Source organism: Nelusetta ayraudi, unplaced genomic scaffold (genome assembly GCF_046127955.1).
Source record: "Nelusetta ayraudi isolate G7.1 ecotype Tasmania unplaced genomic scaffold, CSIRO-AGI_Nayr_v1 ptg000120l, whole genome shotgun sequence".
Taxonomy (NCBI): domain Eukaryota; kingdom Metazoa; phylum Chordata; class Actinopteri; order Tetraodontiformes; family Monacanthidae; genus Nelusetta; species Nelusetta ayraudi.
In genome coordinates, this window is record NW_027466170.1 from 800,671 (window position 1) to 815,434 (window position 14,764).

Genomic DNA, 14,764 nt, shown 5'->3' on the forward strand with positions numbered 1-14,764 from the left:
AGCTGCGTCTGGTTCAACACTTTAAGCGAAGGTGTTGAACCAGTTTGTCCTCACTAGACTCGCCTTTAGCCAGATCTAAACCAAAACATGGATCCTTTTGCAGGGTTTGAAGACTGCACCATTTATCACTCAAATTGTAAAATTATACTGCTGATCATGCCTTAAGTTTTTTTTTTTTACACATTCACTATATTTTCTTTAACTGGTCATTATTTGTCAATGACCAGTTCTTGCCCATCATGGGCAAGAACTGGTGACGTGCGAGAGAAACTCCCCACCTCACCTGTTTTACCAGTTCCACCCAGGGTGCCTTGGTTTTTAAGGAACATGTGATTCATCTTCACAAACATTTCAGACTAGCCTTGCTTGGCTATGGTTACCCTTTTTTAAGCTCTCTCCCTTTTTTCTTTTTCTTGGCTCTCTAACCCATTCACACGAGGATCTCTAGATTTCTTCCAAGTCTGACCACCAGCTAATCTACCTGATGGCATCCTCCTGGTCTGAAGAGGAGACGTTCGTCTGCTCGGTGTGCCTGGACACTCTGAAGGAGCCGGCCACTCTGCCCTGCGGACACTCGTACTGCTTGGCCTGCATTCAGAGTCACTGGGACAAGAAGGACAGCAACGGCCAGTACAGCTGCCCCCAGTGTCGGCAGGTGTTCAAGCCTCGGCCCTCGCTGGCCAAAAGCACCGTGTTGGTGGAGGCTATGGAGAAACTGAGAGCTAACGGCATTAAACACAGCTCTGCGCCACCGTCCAACCCAATCTATCTGGACATCCTGCCGGGTCGGGGGCCACAGAAGGACAGTGTCTACCCTCAGCTGCCCCAAGTGGAGCCCAGACCTTGTCCCAAACACAACCAGCCACTGGACCTGTTTTGTCGCGACGACAAGGAGTGCGTTTGCAAGGAGTGTTGCCAGCACGGACACAAGGGACATGAAGTGTTCACGCCACAGGAGGAGAGGGGCGAGAGACAGGTGAGTACGTTGAAACTCACAAACTTACATTTTACAAATGAGAAGTGATCTTTGGCGTTTTCAAAAGAGGAATGCACTTTTGCAGATCCCAGATGACTCAATATAAAGTGCACTGTGAGGCCCTTTATTGTCTGTTGATTTGTCTGTTTTCTTAAGTGTCTGTTTGTCTGTTTGTAGAAAGAGCTCGTTCAGATGCAGGCAGACGTACAAAAAAGAATCCAGGAGACTGAAAAGAAGCTCAGCGAGAGCCCACATTATGCTCGTCAGCACAAGGTAAGCTCCCCACCTTACGTCATGTCCTTCTGGATATAATAAAAATATGAATCCCAATAAGCCCTGGTAAATTTTCTCTGGTATCCCCTCATGTCTCTACTCTCCCAGGCTTTGGTCCAAGCACTACAACAAGAAAGCACTGATTTATTCACAGAGCTCGTCAAAACCGTCAACATGACCGGCACCCAGGTTAGTGAGCTCCTGAGCACCCACGAGGCCTCCGTGGGCAGCCAGGTGGAGGTACAGGTCCAGAAGCTGGAGCAGGAGGTGGCACGGCTGCGTGGGAGGAGCGCCGAGCTGAGCCAGCTGGCCGACATGCAAGACCATATCTGCTTCTTGAAGGTGATAGACGACAAGTTTGCGCACTGACTTTTAATTTTCCTTTTTCTTGGTCAGTGTTTAACGCTGTGTCCTCTGTTCTCAAGAATTTCCACCTCATGGAGCAGCTGCGTCAGCCAGATGCAACAGAAGGGTCAGCAATGGGTCAGGAGGCGCTGGTGGCTTCTGTTCGTTCAACCATGAGAGAACTGCAAGAGTCAATACAGGATCTGTGCAAAGCCAATCTGGACAAGATCCTCGCAATATGTTAGTTTTCTCTTCTTTTTTTCTGCGCTGCTTTTCTTTGTAATGTTCTGATTGATCAGAGGGGTTTTTTTTCTTTTTGCAGGTAATTCTGACACACCAATGACTCCAATATCTAATGGAGCAGCTGCAGCTTCAGCAGGTGCAGAAACAGCATCAGGTGCCGCAGATGCAGATGATCGTTTGACCCCTGATAGCAATGGTCAGAGCACTTCAAAAAGCCCAGGTACATTATGATGATGAATTGATTTGATTTGAAGATTTCTTTGAGTTGTTATCGGTGTTGTTTTTACGGACCGCCGTATTGATTCTCCACAGTGTACGAAATGATGACAGAGCCTCCACCTTTGCCACCTTCTCGACCACAAAGTGAGTCACTCATTAAGTGTCCCAACTTTTCATGCCAATCATCCAGAGTATTCTGAGTCAGTGTTTTTCCTCTTTCCCTCTTGCAGGACCTGAGGATTCACCCAAACACTCACCTCGCCCTGTGTTCCGTCATGGTAAATAGAAGAAAGTGTGTGGGGGGGGGAATCCAGCTCCTGTGTGCAGAGAGGATTCTTTCCAGTGTGATTTCTTGATTTGGTCTTCTTCATTTCTTCTTCTCATGAAGCTTCAGCGCCCCCTGCTCCTTGTCCTCCTTCCCATGCAAGAGGTAAATGCACATTGAAAATAAAGGGTGGCGTTATCACTGCCATGAATTTTTAGTCATTGATTTGATATGCGCTGATTCTTTCCCTACCAGGTCCTCTTGTGACGACTGTTGGTCTTGTTAATCCACAACCAAAGACCAGAGCCGAAATGCTGAAATGTGAGTGTTGTCCGAAGCCACAGCGGCACAAACACCTTCAGGTTGAGTGAGTGTTTAGTGAGTGTTCACCAAAGCACGACCTTCCCCTCCAGTTTGTTTCGAACCCACCATGGATCCCAACACGGTGTATCGACACCTGCAGCTGTCGGACGGAGGTCGGAAGGCCACATTGAAGGCTGAAAACTTCAACCCGCCCGATCATCCTGAGCGCTTCCACTTCTGGAGGCAGGTCCTCTGCAGGGAGCCGCTGGGAGGCAGTCCGTACTACTGGGAGGTGGAGTGGAGCGGCCAGAAGGTCTGCAGAACTGTTAGAGTTCCACACACCAAATCCAACACATCCTGTAGTCCTGAGCTACTTGGGACGTAACCTCATAAAATTAGCCTGAAATTTCAAATCTTCACATCAAATCTTTGTTTTTGTTTTTTTGTTGTCTTTTAGTCGTGGGAAAAGCCAGAAGCTCAGTAGTTTTGGTGCACTACAGGAGACTAGTCAGAAGGTTCAGACTGTAGCTGCTTGCATCTGACTCATGTTACAAAGTCCCAATACATTTGGACTCTGATGATTATGTGAAGTGCTGTAAATCCACTAAATTCCTTCTAGTGTTAAAAAAAAATCAATGAAGATGGGTAATTGAAATGCACTACAAACAATATATTTTTGTTTGTTTGCTTTTTTTTATACTCTTTTTCAAATCAAAAACTTAACACCTGCAACACGGCAGCTTTTGTTTTAGTGTGCGGCCAATCTTCTAGCTTCTTCACAGATAGAAACTAGTTTAGACTATCTAATCTAATTGATTTATTTTTGTACGATTTATTTTATGTCATTTTCCCCTCATTATGTGTCTATATTTTTCTCCTGCCGTGCAGGTCACCATTGGAGTGGCTTACAAACAGATGGATCGTAAAGGCTCGGACGACAGGAGCCGATTGGGTCATAACGCTCAGTCCTGGAGCCTCTACTGGTCCGGAACTGGCTTTTCCTTCTGGCACGACAACCAGGAAAAACTGCTGGGCTCACCAAAAGCCCGGCGGATCGGCGTCTACCTGGACCAGCACGCAGGGCTTCTGTCCTTTTACCGAGTGACCAAAAACCAGGTGGATCTGATCCACCAGCACCAGCACCAGTTCTCTGGTCCGCTATACCCTGGTTTTAGGTTCTGGGCTGGAGCCGGAGCTTCTGTGACAATTTGCCAGCTGGACTGATGTGGGCAAAAAAAATGATGGGGCTCGAACCTGCTGGTCTATTTTCATAACGTACTATTTGAAACTTTAATAAAAGAACAAATATCACAATGGAAATCACTGTGTTGGGAAAAACGGTTTAAAAGGATGTCTGGCTCCTATATATAAAAAATATTTTCTTTACTCTACTGATGTGATGTAACTATAATATTTCTGAAAATAAAATCAATTAAAAGAACAGTTGTTATGCTTTCTTCTAAATGCTATCTTTATTAAATATTGGGTCCTTAAAGAGGACCTGAAACACTAAACGTAGTTATTATAATTTAAAAGGTCTTCCAACCTGAAAAGATTATATAAGGTTTGACACTGATGGCAAAGGGTATTTCAAAATATTACCATTTTAGGTTTAGCTTTTTTGCTTTTGCTATCTTTTGTTCTTGAGAGAAATGCTTTATTAAAGGACCCTTCAATATAAATAAATATTAAATTGGTTACTTCATATGTTGTTAGCATGCTACTATCATCCTGTGTGATGGGAAGTAACAACCAGGGCTCTGCTGATCTTATCTCTGGTCCCAGTGAAGCCGTCCTGGATGTTGTGAGACCTATTTCCAAGTAATCTCTTTGATCTGAATTACTCCCACATGGATTTTTTTTAGAAGGAAATGTTTGACCCAAGTCTCTCTTTTGTGCACCTGACGCTTCTCCTGACGGCAAGCTTTTGATGTAATGCCGTAAATTCACAACATCCGCCTAGTAGTCTAATTGCTTCATGCTCACTCTTCTCAATCATTGTCATTATAAAAATATCCCAAATATCCGTGTGTATAAAGACTCCCTTTGTGGTGCTGAACCAAAGAAAGCCAACACTATTCATGGGGATTCACCCAGGGAGACGCTCTCGTTTTACGTGTCACGCCGATACTTTGCTGAGTCCTGCCTGACTGGAGAGGAAGACAATAGGAAAGGTGTTAGGAACACTTGAAACACAGTCGCCTCAACGTGGCGATTCATCATGATATTCTGTGACAGAGGAAACAATGCAACCTGTCATGATTGATGGACTGCTTTTTTGCTTGGAAAAACACTGATATTTATTTAAAAAAAAATAATTTTTAATACAATGAATAACATAACTTTATTGTTTTCTATTCCTCGAACTGAATTCTCAAAAACATATTTTGCATAATATACATCCCTCCACCCATTTTCTATACCTGCTTCTTCCTGCACTAAGGGTTGGTGGTGACACCCAGGACAAGTCACCAGTTCATCACAGGATCACAAAAAACATAGAAATACAAACGACCACTCACACTCACACCTACGGCCAATTTAGAATTCCCAATTCACCTCACATGCAAGCTTTTGGACTGTAGGAGGAAGCTGGAGAACCCTGGACAACTCTGAGAGAACCCAAGCAGACACAGCGGGAACAGGCAAATTCCACACAGAAAAGGCCCCAGGCCTGGGATCGAACCCGTAACTTCCTGACTTCCTGTGAGGCCACAGCGCTAACAGCTGCACCACTTCATCCTGTGGGTCCCGACCTACATCGAAAACACAAAAAGCTCCGGACTGTGCATGTGTGTCGGCAAGGTGTGTGTGTGTGTACCTGCGTGTGTGTCCTCATTCTGGTTTAGGGTTACGGGTTAAAAACAAATGGTGCAAAGGCAAAAAAGAAAAAAAAGAAAGAAAGAGGAGAGTGTCGGGGGGCAGGGAGGAGCTTCAGATGGGGCGCATATATACAGCGGTCAACCTTTAGACGACAGTTCAACCTCAGCCGCCTCAGATGTCGTCCACAATCGCCATGAGAGGTGAGACCAGGTCCTGAGAGAAACACTTCACATATGCTCAGATGTTCTTCTCTAACATCCTCCCCTTCCCCCTGCCCCCCCGTCCCCCGCTCTCCAATGTCTCCTAGCCGTCGTACTCCTGTTTCTGTTGGACGCCGCCTTCTGCGGGGTCAACGAATTCAGCTGGGGGGGTCCTGATGGAATCATAGACACTGTGGATCCCAACACAGAAAACGGTGAGTGGACTTTTCAGCTAACTAAGCTGCATAGGTTTTTTTTTTCTTTCTTTTTTTTCTAACATCGGCCACCTGCTGCGACTTTGTGTGTGTCCAGTGTGTCTCACCGACCAGGCGTCGTGCGGCTGCTGTCTGATGCAGCAGCAGATCCACCGAATGAAGAAGTTCTTCAACGCCAGCCTCGGCGCGCTGGAGGCCGAGCTGGCCAAGTCCAAGGCCATCCTCAACAACGTGAGAGGTGAGGCTCGGCCCGTCGCCACCTGCGCAACACAATTTTGTCCGTTTTTTTACGCCGCACTCTAACCTCGTCCCTCCTTCCCTCCCCCGCTCGACAGCGAGCCGCAGCGCCTTCTCCGTCGCTCTGACCAACCAGGACCGCCTGAAATGCTTCGGCCCCTTCCGCGACGACAAGCTCATCGCCTACGAGCACATCTTCATCAACCTGGGCAACGGCTATGACGCTGCCACCGGCGTCTTCACCGCGCCGCGCTCCGGCGTCTACAACCTGGCGCTCACCGTCTACAGCGACGCCGGCTCCCCCGGGAACACGCTGGCCGCCTGCGCCGCCCTGCTGGTCAACGGCCAGGTGGTGGCCGGACCCAGCGACAAAAACATGCAGGACCAGGAGGACAGCGCCACCATCGTCCTGGCAGTGCACCTGCAGGCCGGCGACCGGGTGTCCGTCAACCTGCCCATCGGCTGCTTCCTGTGCGACGACAGCAGCCACTACAACACCTTCAGCGGCTTCCTGCTTTACGCCACCGACTGAGTCGACGGAACGTCGCGGCTTCGCTGTGAACTTGTCAAAGATTCCTGCAGTTGCAGTTCGCAGTCATCACTTTTTAGTCTGCTCCATCGTAACACAAATCTTCACCCTTCCTATTTAATTTCTCAAAAGCGCGTCGGATAAATTGAGCACATTTTTAATGTCCCCGACGTGTGAATCCTTCAGCAATGTGTCATGTGGCTGTTGCAAAGTAGTTGTATCTCCATTTTTTTTTTTTTTAAATCAAATTCTGTAAAATGCTGGTTTGATGTCTTCAAAGATCTGTAAAGCAAATGTGATTGACTTGTGGAAAGAGAATAAAACTGGATTTTGAGAAAAGATTTTCCTCTGGACGGCTTTTTTTCTTGCATTCCATCAGCAGCCTGCAGATATAAGAGTGAAACCTCTGCTGCGCCTTAACAAGAAGGCTCTCTTGTTTCCATTTTCTACCATTCAAATAAACTATGGTGATGTAAATACAAGTGTGTACCATACAAACAGGCCGAGTTTGGTGATCAAAAAATTGAATCCTTCTTCATAACTGATGGTTCTTAACGTTTCCTATTAATGTGGAAAAAAAGATAAATGATCTTGATATTATTAATGAGCTTTTCTAGTGTTATAGCAACAGGATACACTTATGAATTAGCATTTTTATTGTTTGTTTATTGTTCCATAATCTTTTTTTTCTTAATTGTTTTCAACCTTTACACAACAACAAAAATACTAGAAAATGCACGTAAAAGTATGTACTAAATAAATGTAATACATCTTGGGCGTCAGTTGTCTTTAACAGAAAGAAAATCAACACAGCCAGAGAGGTCCGATGAGAACGACTGTAAAGCTGGTGTGGGAGGGAACTGTCGGAATCCGTCTCACAATTAAAACTTCATTACACACTTCAGGTGTCTCAAAAATAAAGCCCAGCTACTGTTTGAGCCAAATACAGGTGCAGCTGCCCAACACTGTTCTCTCTTTTCTCTTCACCGTGACCCTAATAACCCTAATAACTGTGTCATTTAAAAAAAATATATATATATTTTTTACTTTGTTTTAGGGAAGATGGAGCTTTCAAAACTGCTCTAACCCAGTCATTGACCAGACGTTAGGTGAAACCCGTCTGTTGAAATTCTACACAAAGCCCTGGAGGGTATGTGTCTGTGTCTGTTCTCTGGGGATTTCAGAAAATAAAAGCAGCAGCTGATGATAAAAGTGGTTATAGCTGCCAAATAGGGTGGAGGATTAAAAAAAGAATAAAAAAGAGGGAGGAGTTGTCGTTCAAATAAATATCCATCAGACTTTCCTGCCAGTAATCGGCCTATCAAACCAGACATCCTGAAGCCGAGGCCACATTCCGTCTTTAACATGAGAGGTGAGATGCACAGCAACCTGCACACACTCATATTAATTCAACGCAAGGACAGGTGTGTAAAGCGAAGATGCCTTTTCTCTTTTTTCTGCCCCACAGCTGTCGTTCTGCTGTGTCTCCTGCAGCTTCCAGCGCATGCTTACGTTTACAACTGGAATGGACCCAGACAAATTGTCCCTGAAATAGGCAACGGTGAGGACTCAGGATGTTATAACGCAAAGGTTTTTTTTTACTTGAGATGTATTTATGTCCCTTTCGGCCCCACTCCCCAGAGTGCACCGCAGAACGCAGCTCCTGTCACTGCTGCTTAATGCTGCAGGAGATTAATTCGCTGGAGTTGTACTTCCGTAAAGCCATGGACGAGGTGGAGGAGTCGTGCCAGCAAGCAAACAAAAGCCTCAAGCAGATTATCAGTAAGTGGCACAACACAACAATTAAAGGTCCAGTGTGTAAAATGTTTAAGGCAGGCCGCTTGACGGCTGTTTTATATTTAGAGCGCTGTCAAGCGGGCTTCCTTAAAAATGGCTGCGCAAGATGGCAGCTGACTAGGAGCAAGACTTTTATTGCTCAATGTAAATTCTTATATACTGCATGTATGAGAACCATTCTAAGGTGGGGACTTGCTTTCAGTGTACCGCAATTACATACTTTCATTAGTGTATTCACAGGCGGTATATTGAGCTTTTACCAATACAAAAATCGTAAATCAGGATAAATAATAAAAAATAATAAGGCGCATGTGGCTCGCAGTTCAGTTCCCCATTCCCTCTCTGTCCCCAGCCAACCGCGTGGCCTTCTCTGCGGCCCTGTTCGACGACAAGCCCTTCAAGTGTTTCGGCCCAATGCGGGCCGACGCGTCGATTCCTTACCGGCACGTCTTCCTCAACCTGGGCGGCGGCTACAACCCGCTGAACGGTACCTTCACGGTCACCCGCTCCGGCGTCTACAGCCTGGCCCTCACCGTCCACAGCGACGCCGGCGCCCCTGGGAACCAGCTGGCCGCCTGCGCCGGGCTGCGGGTCAACGGCCAGCTGGTGGCCGGAGCCAAAGAGAAGAACTTCCAGGACCAGGAGGACAGTTCCACCGTGACCGTGGCCCTCCACCTGCAGGCCGGCGACCATGTGGACGTCCTCCTGCCCACCGGCTGTTTCCTGTGCGACGACAGCAGCCACTTTAACACGTTCAGCGCCTTTCTGCTGTACGGCGAATAAGTCGGAGGTTTTAATGTTGCCGGTTATTTTTGTCACAATGCTTCTGGCCCAACAGAAGCCGGGTGAAAAGTCAGACATAGAATCTTTTTGTGGTGACTCACTTTGGTGTCTTTCCTCTGCGGGTAGTTTTTATTTCATTACTATTATTAAGCATCTATGAAAAGTCTTCCCTGTTGCAGTCAAAGATGTCTAATATTAAACATTGACAGATAAGCAAAAAACATTTTTGCCTTATTGCCTTAAAAACTGTTTTTGGAGAAAATGATTTTGTATCAAACAAAGAGATGGGCGAGTTTGTATTTTCAAAATAAAGCAATGCAGTTATATCAATCTCCTTTTGGTTTCTTTGGATGTGAAAGATTTTGATCAACCAATTTTGTTCACTTTATTTGAGGTGAATAGAAACAAGCATTCACACTCTTCTTAATTAATTTTACTCATATTCTGTAAATCAGAGAGAGAACACAACAATCATCAAACACACAAATCTAATTTTTGACAAGGGAAACATGAACATCATCGAGCATTCATCACAGGCAAAGACGGAGGAGGGGATAGTTGAGATAAGAGGGAGTGGGAAGCGTTCTCTAAAAGAATTGGAAAATACCTCATTCAGCTGGTAACCGCCCGGCCCGAGGTCATGATGCAGGGTGCATGACGCTTCCTTGTGAGTCATCTCCAGGGTTTGGTCTGAAAAAAAATATCCTCGGTGCAGCCTGGCCTAAATCTATCAGATAAGACTGTTTTGAACCAGGTCAGCTGACATGGGACTCCGTTCACACAGGTGCCCATCAGAAACCAGAAAGGTAATCCAGGCCCCCCCCCCGAGGCCTGTCATATTTTAAAGCCACCACTGCAACACAGGAAACACCCTGTTTACATAATGGAAAGGTGAGGGGGAACAAATGGCTGCACAACATCCATCAATCAATCAACTTTTCTTTCTAAAGCAGTAAATCACACCCCAAGGCCCCTCCAAGGGATTGAACGTCAGGTTTCTTTTAGTTCCCGGAAGATCGTTCCAAACATAAAAGCAAATCAGAAACCAGATTTTTTTTTTTTTGGGGGGGGGGGGGGCTTACCCATTTCACATTCATTGTTCTTCACAGGAGGTTCCTCTTCTGCCACTTATTGTTTGACCAAATTTAGGCCACGCTTTTGAGATGATTTCATTTTTTTGAGGGCCAGTTTGATGTAATCAAAACATCTCCATTTTGCAGGACGCCACAATAAGCGAGTATCACTGGGAACGCGAGGTCTAATTTCTCCCTGCCATCTATCAGCATGAGAACCAGGAACCTCTGGGGTCTTCATCAATGGACAGGCAGGCTTTTCCTATCAGCTGCCTTTGTCAGTTCATCTACAGATCATTATATCCTCATGGGGACAATAAGGATGCGACAAAAACAGCAAATCTGAGCAGCTGGTGTCAAGCAGCAACCAGACACCTGCTGTCCCACTAAAGACATTATGGGCCTCTGACAAACAGCCACGCTCAAAGCGGCGATGTCAGTTGTCTCTGTGAGAGAAGGTGGAGCCTCTGTCTGTCCACCTCATCAGGAGGAGGAGGCACCTGAGGACCATCAATAAGACGCACCTAAAGTATTTTAAGCTGTCACTGGGTTTCGTATACTCACTGCAGCTTGAGAAATAGTGTCTGAACAAGGAGGAAGAGGAACCCGGAACCGTGAGTTTATCCCTCTGTCCTTGCTGAATGGTGATCGGTGATACGAAAGTAACATCTAGCCAGATATATTTTATTTTGAAGGCAATTAACAGGACAAGATTGGTTTTGATAGTTAGAGCTAAAATGAGATACTCTTCTTATATTAAAACAACTTTTTCTTTTGCCAGGACTCAGAGCTGTTTCTCAGTTGTGATACCTGTGATGAGTAACGGCTGGTGTAAATTAAATAAGCAGGAGGTTAAAGGCTAAGGACTGTATAAGGACTTCTTCTGAGGAGCTTCCGAGCCCACGGCTGATTTACTCCTGAATGCTGCATTTTTTTTTTTCTGTAGATGGCTGTATTACCAGTGTCCTTCCTGTTGGCGTCACTGTTTCTCTGCGGCCGTGTCGCATCCCAGGCCAGCACCACTGACTTGCTAAGAGACGCAGCACGTAAGTCACTTTTTAACGCACTTACACCAGGCTTTGCTGAGACAACCGGCATATACTGTATGTTTCCTCTTCATAATTTCAAGATTGCCTGTTCAAGGTGATGTAGAGCCGTGATCTCACGCTAAGTTTCCTCTTTTCCTTTGGCTGTCACACATCGCAGTCAGTCAGGGACCTTTGACCTGTGTCAAGTGGGACTGCGACTGCACCTTCAACCGCCAGCGAGGCTGCTGCTGCGGTGCCAATGACATGTATCAGCTGGAGGAAAACGCCTTCACCAGGATGACGCTCTTGTGGAAGGACGTTAGCGAGCTGGGCACCAGAGTGGAAAAGCTCGCAGGTAAGCACATGGATGGCGCTGAACGGATGTCTACAATTCACATCAAATGTCAAAATCCATTGTTAATCCATCTGGGGTAGATCTCATGCCTCCCCTCCATCACTTACATCTCTGCGGACTGATCACAGCCGTGCAGGAAGCTAAAAAAAATCTTTAACAGCAGTCAAACTACGGCCCAAGAGAATCATAAGTAAAACCAAAACGGTGTCGTTTTGTGAGGTTTTTCTTTAATGACTTTCTTGTGTTGTTCTGATAACTAAAAAAACAAACAAAATTCCTCTACTGCAGCCTCCACACGAAGGTCTTTAGCAGCAGCAAGGCTCAACGTCGCCCCCTGTGTGTCCTCCTTGTCTCCTTCTGGGGCTGCTTGCTCATTAAGACAGCTAGCTGTGAATCCTAGAGAAGACTGAAAAGACTGAATGGGTTCAGAGAAGTGAAATCTTTCATCTTGCAGCCATGCATTTTTTGAATTCAAAGGCCCAGTGTGTGAGGTGTTGATCAAATTGCACCTGCTTTCAAGTAATCAAGTAAAAAAATAACATTTTCATATTTATTCATTTACTTTTTCCAACTGAAAAACTTACAAAATCAAATAATAGAACTTTGCAAATTTTACGTGTCGGGCCTCAGAGTAAAAGCCCTAGTAGGCCTCAGTAGGCCTTCTGAGCTTTGTTTCATGCTGCAAAAGTTTTATTCTTTGTCCACCTCAGCTGCTACCAAAGTTGCCTTCAAAGCCAAAATGGACTCTGCGGCCGCAGCCCCCGTCCCTGGAACTGATCAACGTTGCTTTGGTCCATTTAATACCAACGTGCCCATCCCGTACAGCATCACTACTCTTAACGAAGCCGCAGGATACAACCCATCCTTGGGTAAGAACCACAACACAATTGCCTTCTTATACAGTACTTTCAAGCCTAATGTGATTCTCTGTTGTTTGCTTCATGCCCCAGGTGTCTTCACTGCCCCCAAAGCTGGCGTGTACTCCTTTTCCTTCACAGTCTATTCTTATGTGCAATTGGGCGCGCGCATCTACCACAAAGTAAGCATACCAAAAAACTGCATGTACTGCTGCGCAAGTGTAGGATCACAGCAGAAATTCCAACTTGTAACTTTGGGAGGGAAAGAAAGGAATCAGCACAACATTGTGTTTGTGACGTGTGCTCAGGTTCAGCTGATGAAGAACGGCATTGTGGTGGCCAGTGCGTGGGAAAACAATCGAGAAGATGGCGAGGACAGCGCCACTCAGGTAAGAAGGGAAGGTCGGGACATAAATGTCACGTGGGAAGTCCAAACTGGACCGTGTAGTTTTCTTTACTGGCGAATTTGTGTGCTCTCAGGTCGTCGTGCTGGAAATGAAGAGCGGCGACCAGGTCTACATGGAGCTGACGTCCGGCAGGAAGCTTTGCAACCGTCTGCAGTTCAACAGCTTCAGCGGACACATTGTTTACCCCGAGATGGACGACTAACTGCCTGTCGTTGTTACTTTAAAGGTCCCATATTATTGCTACTTTCAGATTCTTATTTTCACCCTAGACTGCAGCAAGGCGTCCTTAGAAAATATTTTTTTATTTAAAAAAAAAAAACTCCATAAAATCACATAAACGATGCATTTAGCCCTCTGTTTGCAGCCTTCCAGAAAATAAACTCTGCCACTTAAATTGATGCTTTGTTGAAAAAAAAAAATCAAAAACAAGGCTGCCCAGATTTGCTCTCACAGGGCGGATCCAACACAAGGCTCACGTTTTTGGTGGTGCTCTTTGTGATGTCACAAATGGATAAATGCCAGAACAGTGTCTCTTTTAGCAGACACTGAAAAGTGGGACTTGTAAACAAAGAAGTCATCAATGGATTTTTTTTTTTCTCTCTTGTGGAAATTCCAAAGACACACAATAGATACCTGATGATGACCTTTGGAAAACATTGGTGAAGTGAATATTTTAGAATATGGGACCTTTAACATTCTGCAAATGAACCCATTCATCAGCCCTCGACTGATTCCTTAAAAAAAAAAAAACAGCTGTTAGAAGAAGTAGATTTACCGCGTCCAATTCGGAAGTGCTGCTGTAGATATCTCTCAGGTTATGTGTTAAAATCTTGTACTTCCATAATAAAAACATGAGAGCTCCCATGGCAACACCAACAACAGCAGCCACGACTGCATGTTTGCCATTAATGAAGAATAACCTTGTTTTTTTTGTTTTGTTTTTTGCAAGCACACACACACACACACACACACATACAGAGAGTGAAAGAGAGACCATGCATGGAGAGAGTTTAGTGCTGAGAGGCTTTTAATCATTAGGAAATGATCAAGTGGGTCCCCGACGCTGCTGTGTGGGTGTTACTGTAAACAAGCACCTTTCATGGAAGATTGTAAATGGCAGCCAGACCGAGTGGATTCCTCCCCTTGGATCAACACATGATGTCAGAGTATCTGACACTGGTGCGTCACATATTTTCACATAGCATCAGACACACACGCACACACAGAGTGAAGGCATGCAGATGGTTCCAGGGGGAATCATCTGTGACGTCGGGGCAAAATGATAATAAAATGGAAATGTCAATTATGTGTCGGCAATTACAAAAAACAAAAACAAAAAAAAACCTTTGGGGACAACAAGGTTTAGGCAGTGCTTAGTTTATTGTCACTCCTGTCCATTTGTTTCTAGGGTTCAAATAAGCATTGGTGGTTGCTGGGCAGGCAACCTCTAACACTGGCTCTTTAAATACAAGCTTGTATGCTTCTGGAAGTTATTGCATTGTCGTGAAATGTAACTGTATTGATGTCAAAAGTTGACCAAAGCTGGTGGCGAGGAAAATTTTTAGAAGAGGATTTCTTAAACTCCCCCCCCCCCCTGCTTTAAATGAAAAAAGTGTCCACAGTTTTGCAGAGCGATTACGCTGACTGTCTCACTTGAAACATCCAACTTTCCACCGGGGGAAAAAAATGGCTCACTGCTTCGTGAGCATACATGATAGCTTTCATCCACGAGCGCCAGGGAGTGTCTGTCATAAAAATGGAATTTGAACATCAGCACAAAGTTGTGTGCAGCTACCGGACAGATGCGCAAACTCGCTCACGCTGACGGGCTGAGCT

At 45.4% G+C, this 14,764-nt stretch overlaps 4 protein-coding genes across 4 annotated transcripts; all 4 read left to right on the top strand.

Annotated features, from left to right (window-relative positions):
• Positions 1–29: 29 nt before the first annotated feature.
• On the top strand, positions 30–4,065 carry ftr86 (finTRIM family, member 86). Its single transcript, XM_076049668.1, has 12 exons — positions 30–329; positions 440–976; positions 1,154–1,249; positions 1,358–1,591; positions 1,675–1,834; positions 1,917–2,057; positions 2,150–2,200; positions 2,287–2,334; positions 2,445–2,486; positions 2,577–2,642; positions 2,735–2,937; positions 3,513–4,065. The coding sequence occupies exons 2-12, from the start codon at positions 485–487 to the stop codon at positions 3,846–3,848; spliced, it is 1,869 nt and encodes a 622-aa protein (XP_075905783.1). The 5' UTR covers positions 30–329; positions 440–484; the 3' UTR covers positions 3,849–4,065.
• Positions 4,066–5,618: 1,553 nt separating this feature from the next.
• cbln20 (cerebellin 20) lies at positions 5,619–6,631 on the top strand. Its single transcript, XM_076049677.1, has 4 exons — positions 5,619–5,647; positions 5,755–5,862; positions 5,960–6,100; positions 6,198–6,631. Exons 1-4 carry the CDS (start codon positions 5,623–5,625, stop codon positions 6,629–6,631), a joined length of 708 nt encoding a protein of 235 aa, XP_075905792.1. The 5' UTR covers positions 5,619–5,622.
• Positions 6,632–7,993: 1,362 nt separating this feature from the next.
• Positions 7,994–9,389, top strand: LOC142903842 (complement C1q-like protein 4). Its single transcript, XM_076049690.1, has 4 exons — positions 7,994–8,000; positions 8,097–8,189; positions 8,270–8,410; positions 8,778–9,389. The coding sequence occupies exons 1-4, from the start codon at positions 7,994–7,996 to the stop codon at positions 9,206–9,208; spliced, it is 672 nt and encodes a 223-aa protein (XP_075905805.1). The 3' UTR covers positions 9,209–9,389.
• Positions 9,390–10,752: 1,363 nt separating this feature from the next.
• Positions 10,753–13,862, top strand: cbln18 (cerebellin 18). The gene is made up of 7 exons (XM_076049976.1): positions 10,753–10,895; positions 11,228–11,327; positions 11,488–11,664; positions 12,375–12,533; positions 12,615–12,703; positions 12,830–12,910; positions 13,002–13,862. Exons 2-7 carry the CDS (start codon positions 11,228–11,230, stop codon positions 13,128–13,130), a joined length of 735 nt encoding a protein of 244 aa, XP_075906091.1. The 5' UTR covers positions 10,753–10,895; the 3' UTR covers positions 13,131–13,862.
• Positions 13,863–14,764: the final 902 nt, after the last annotated feature.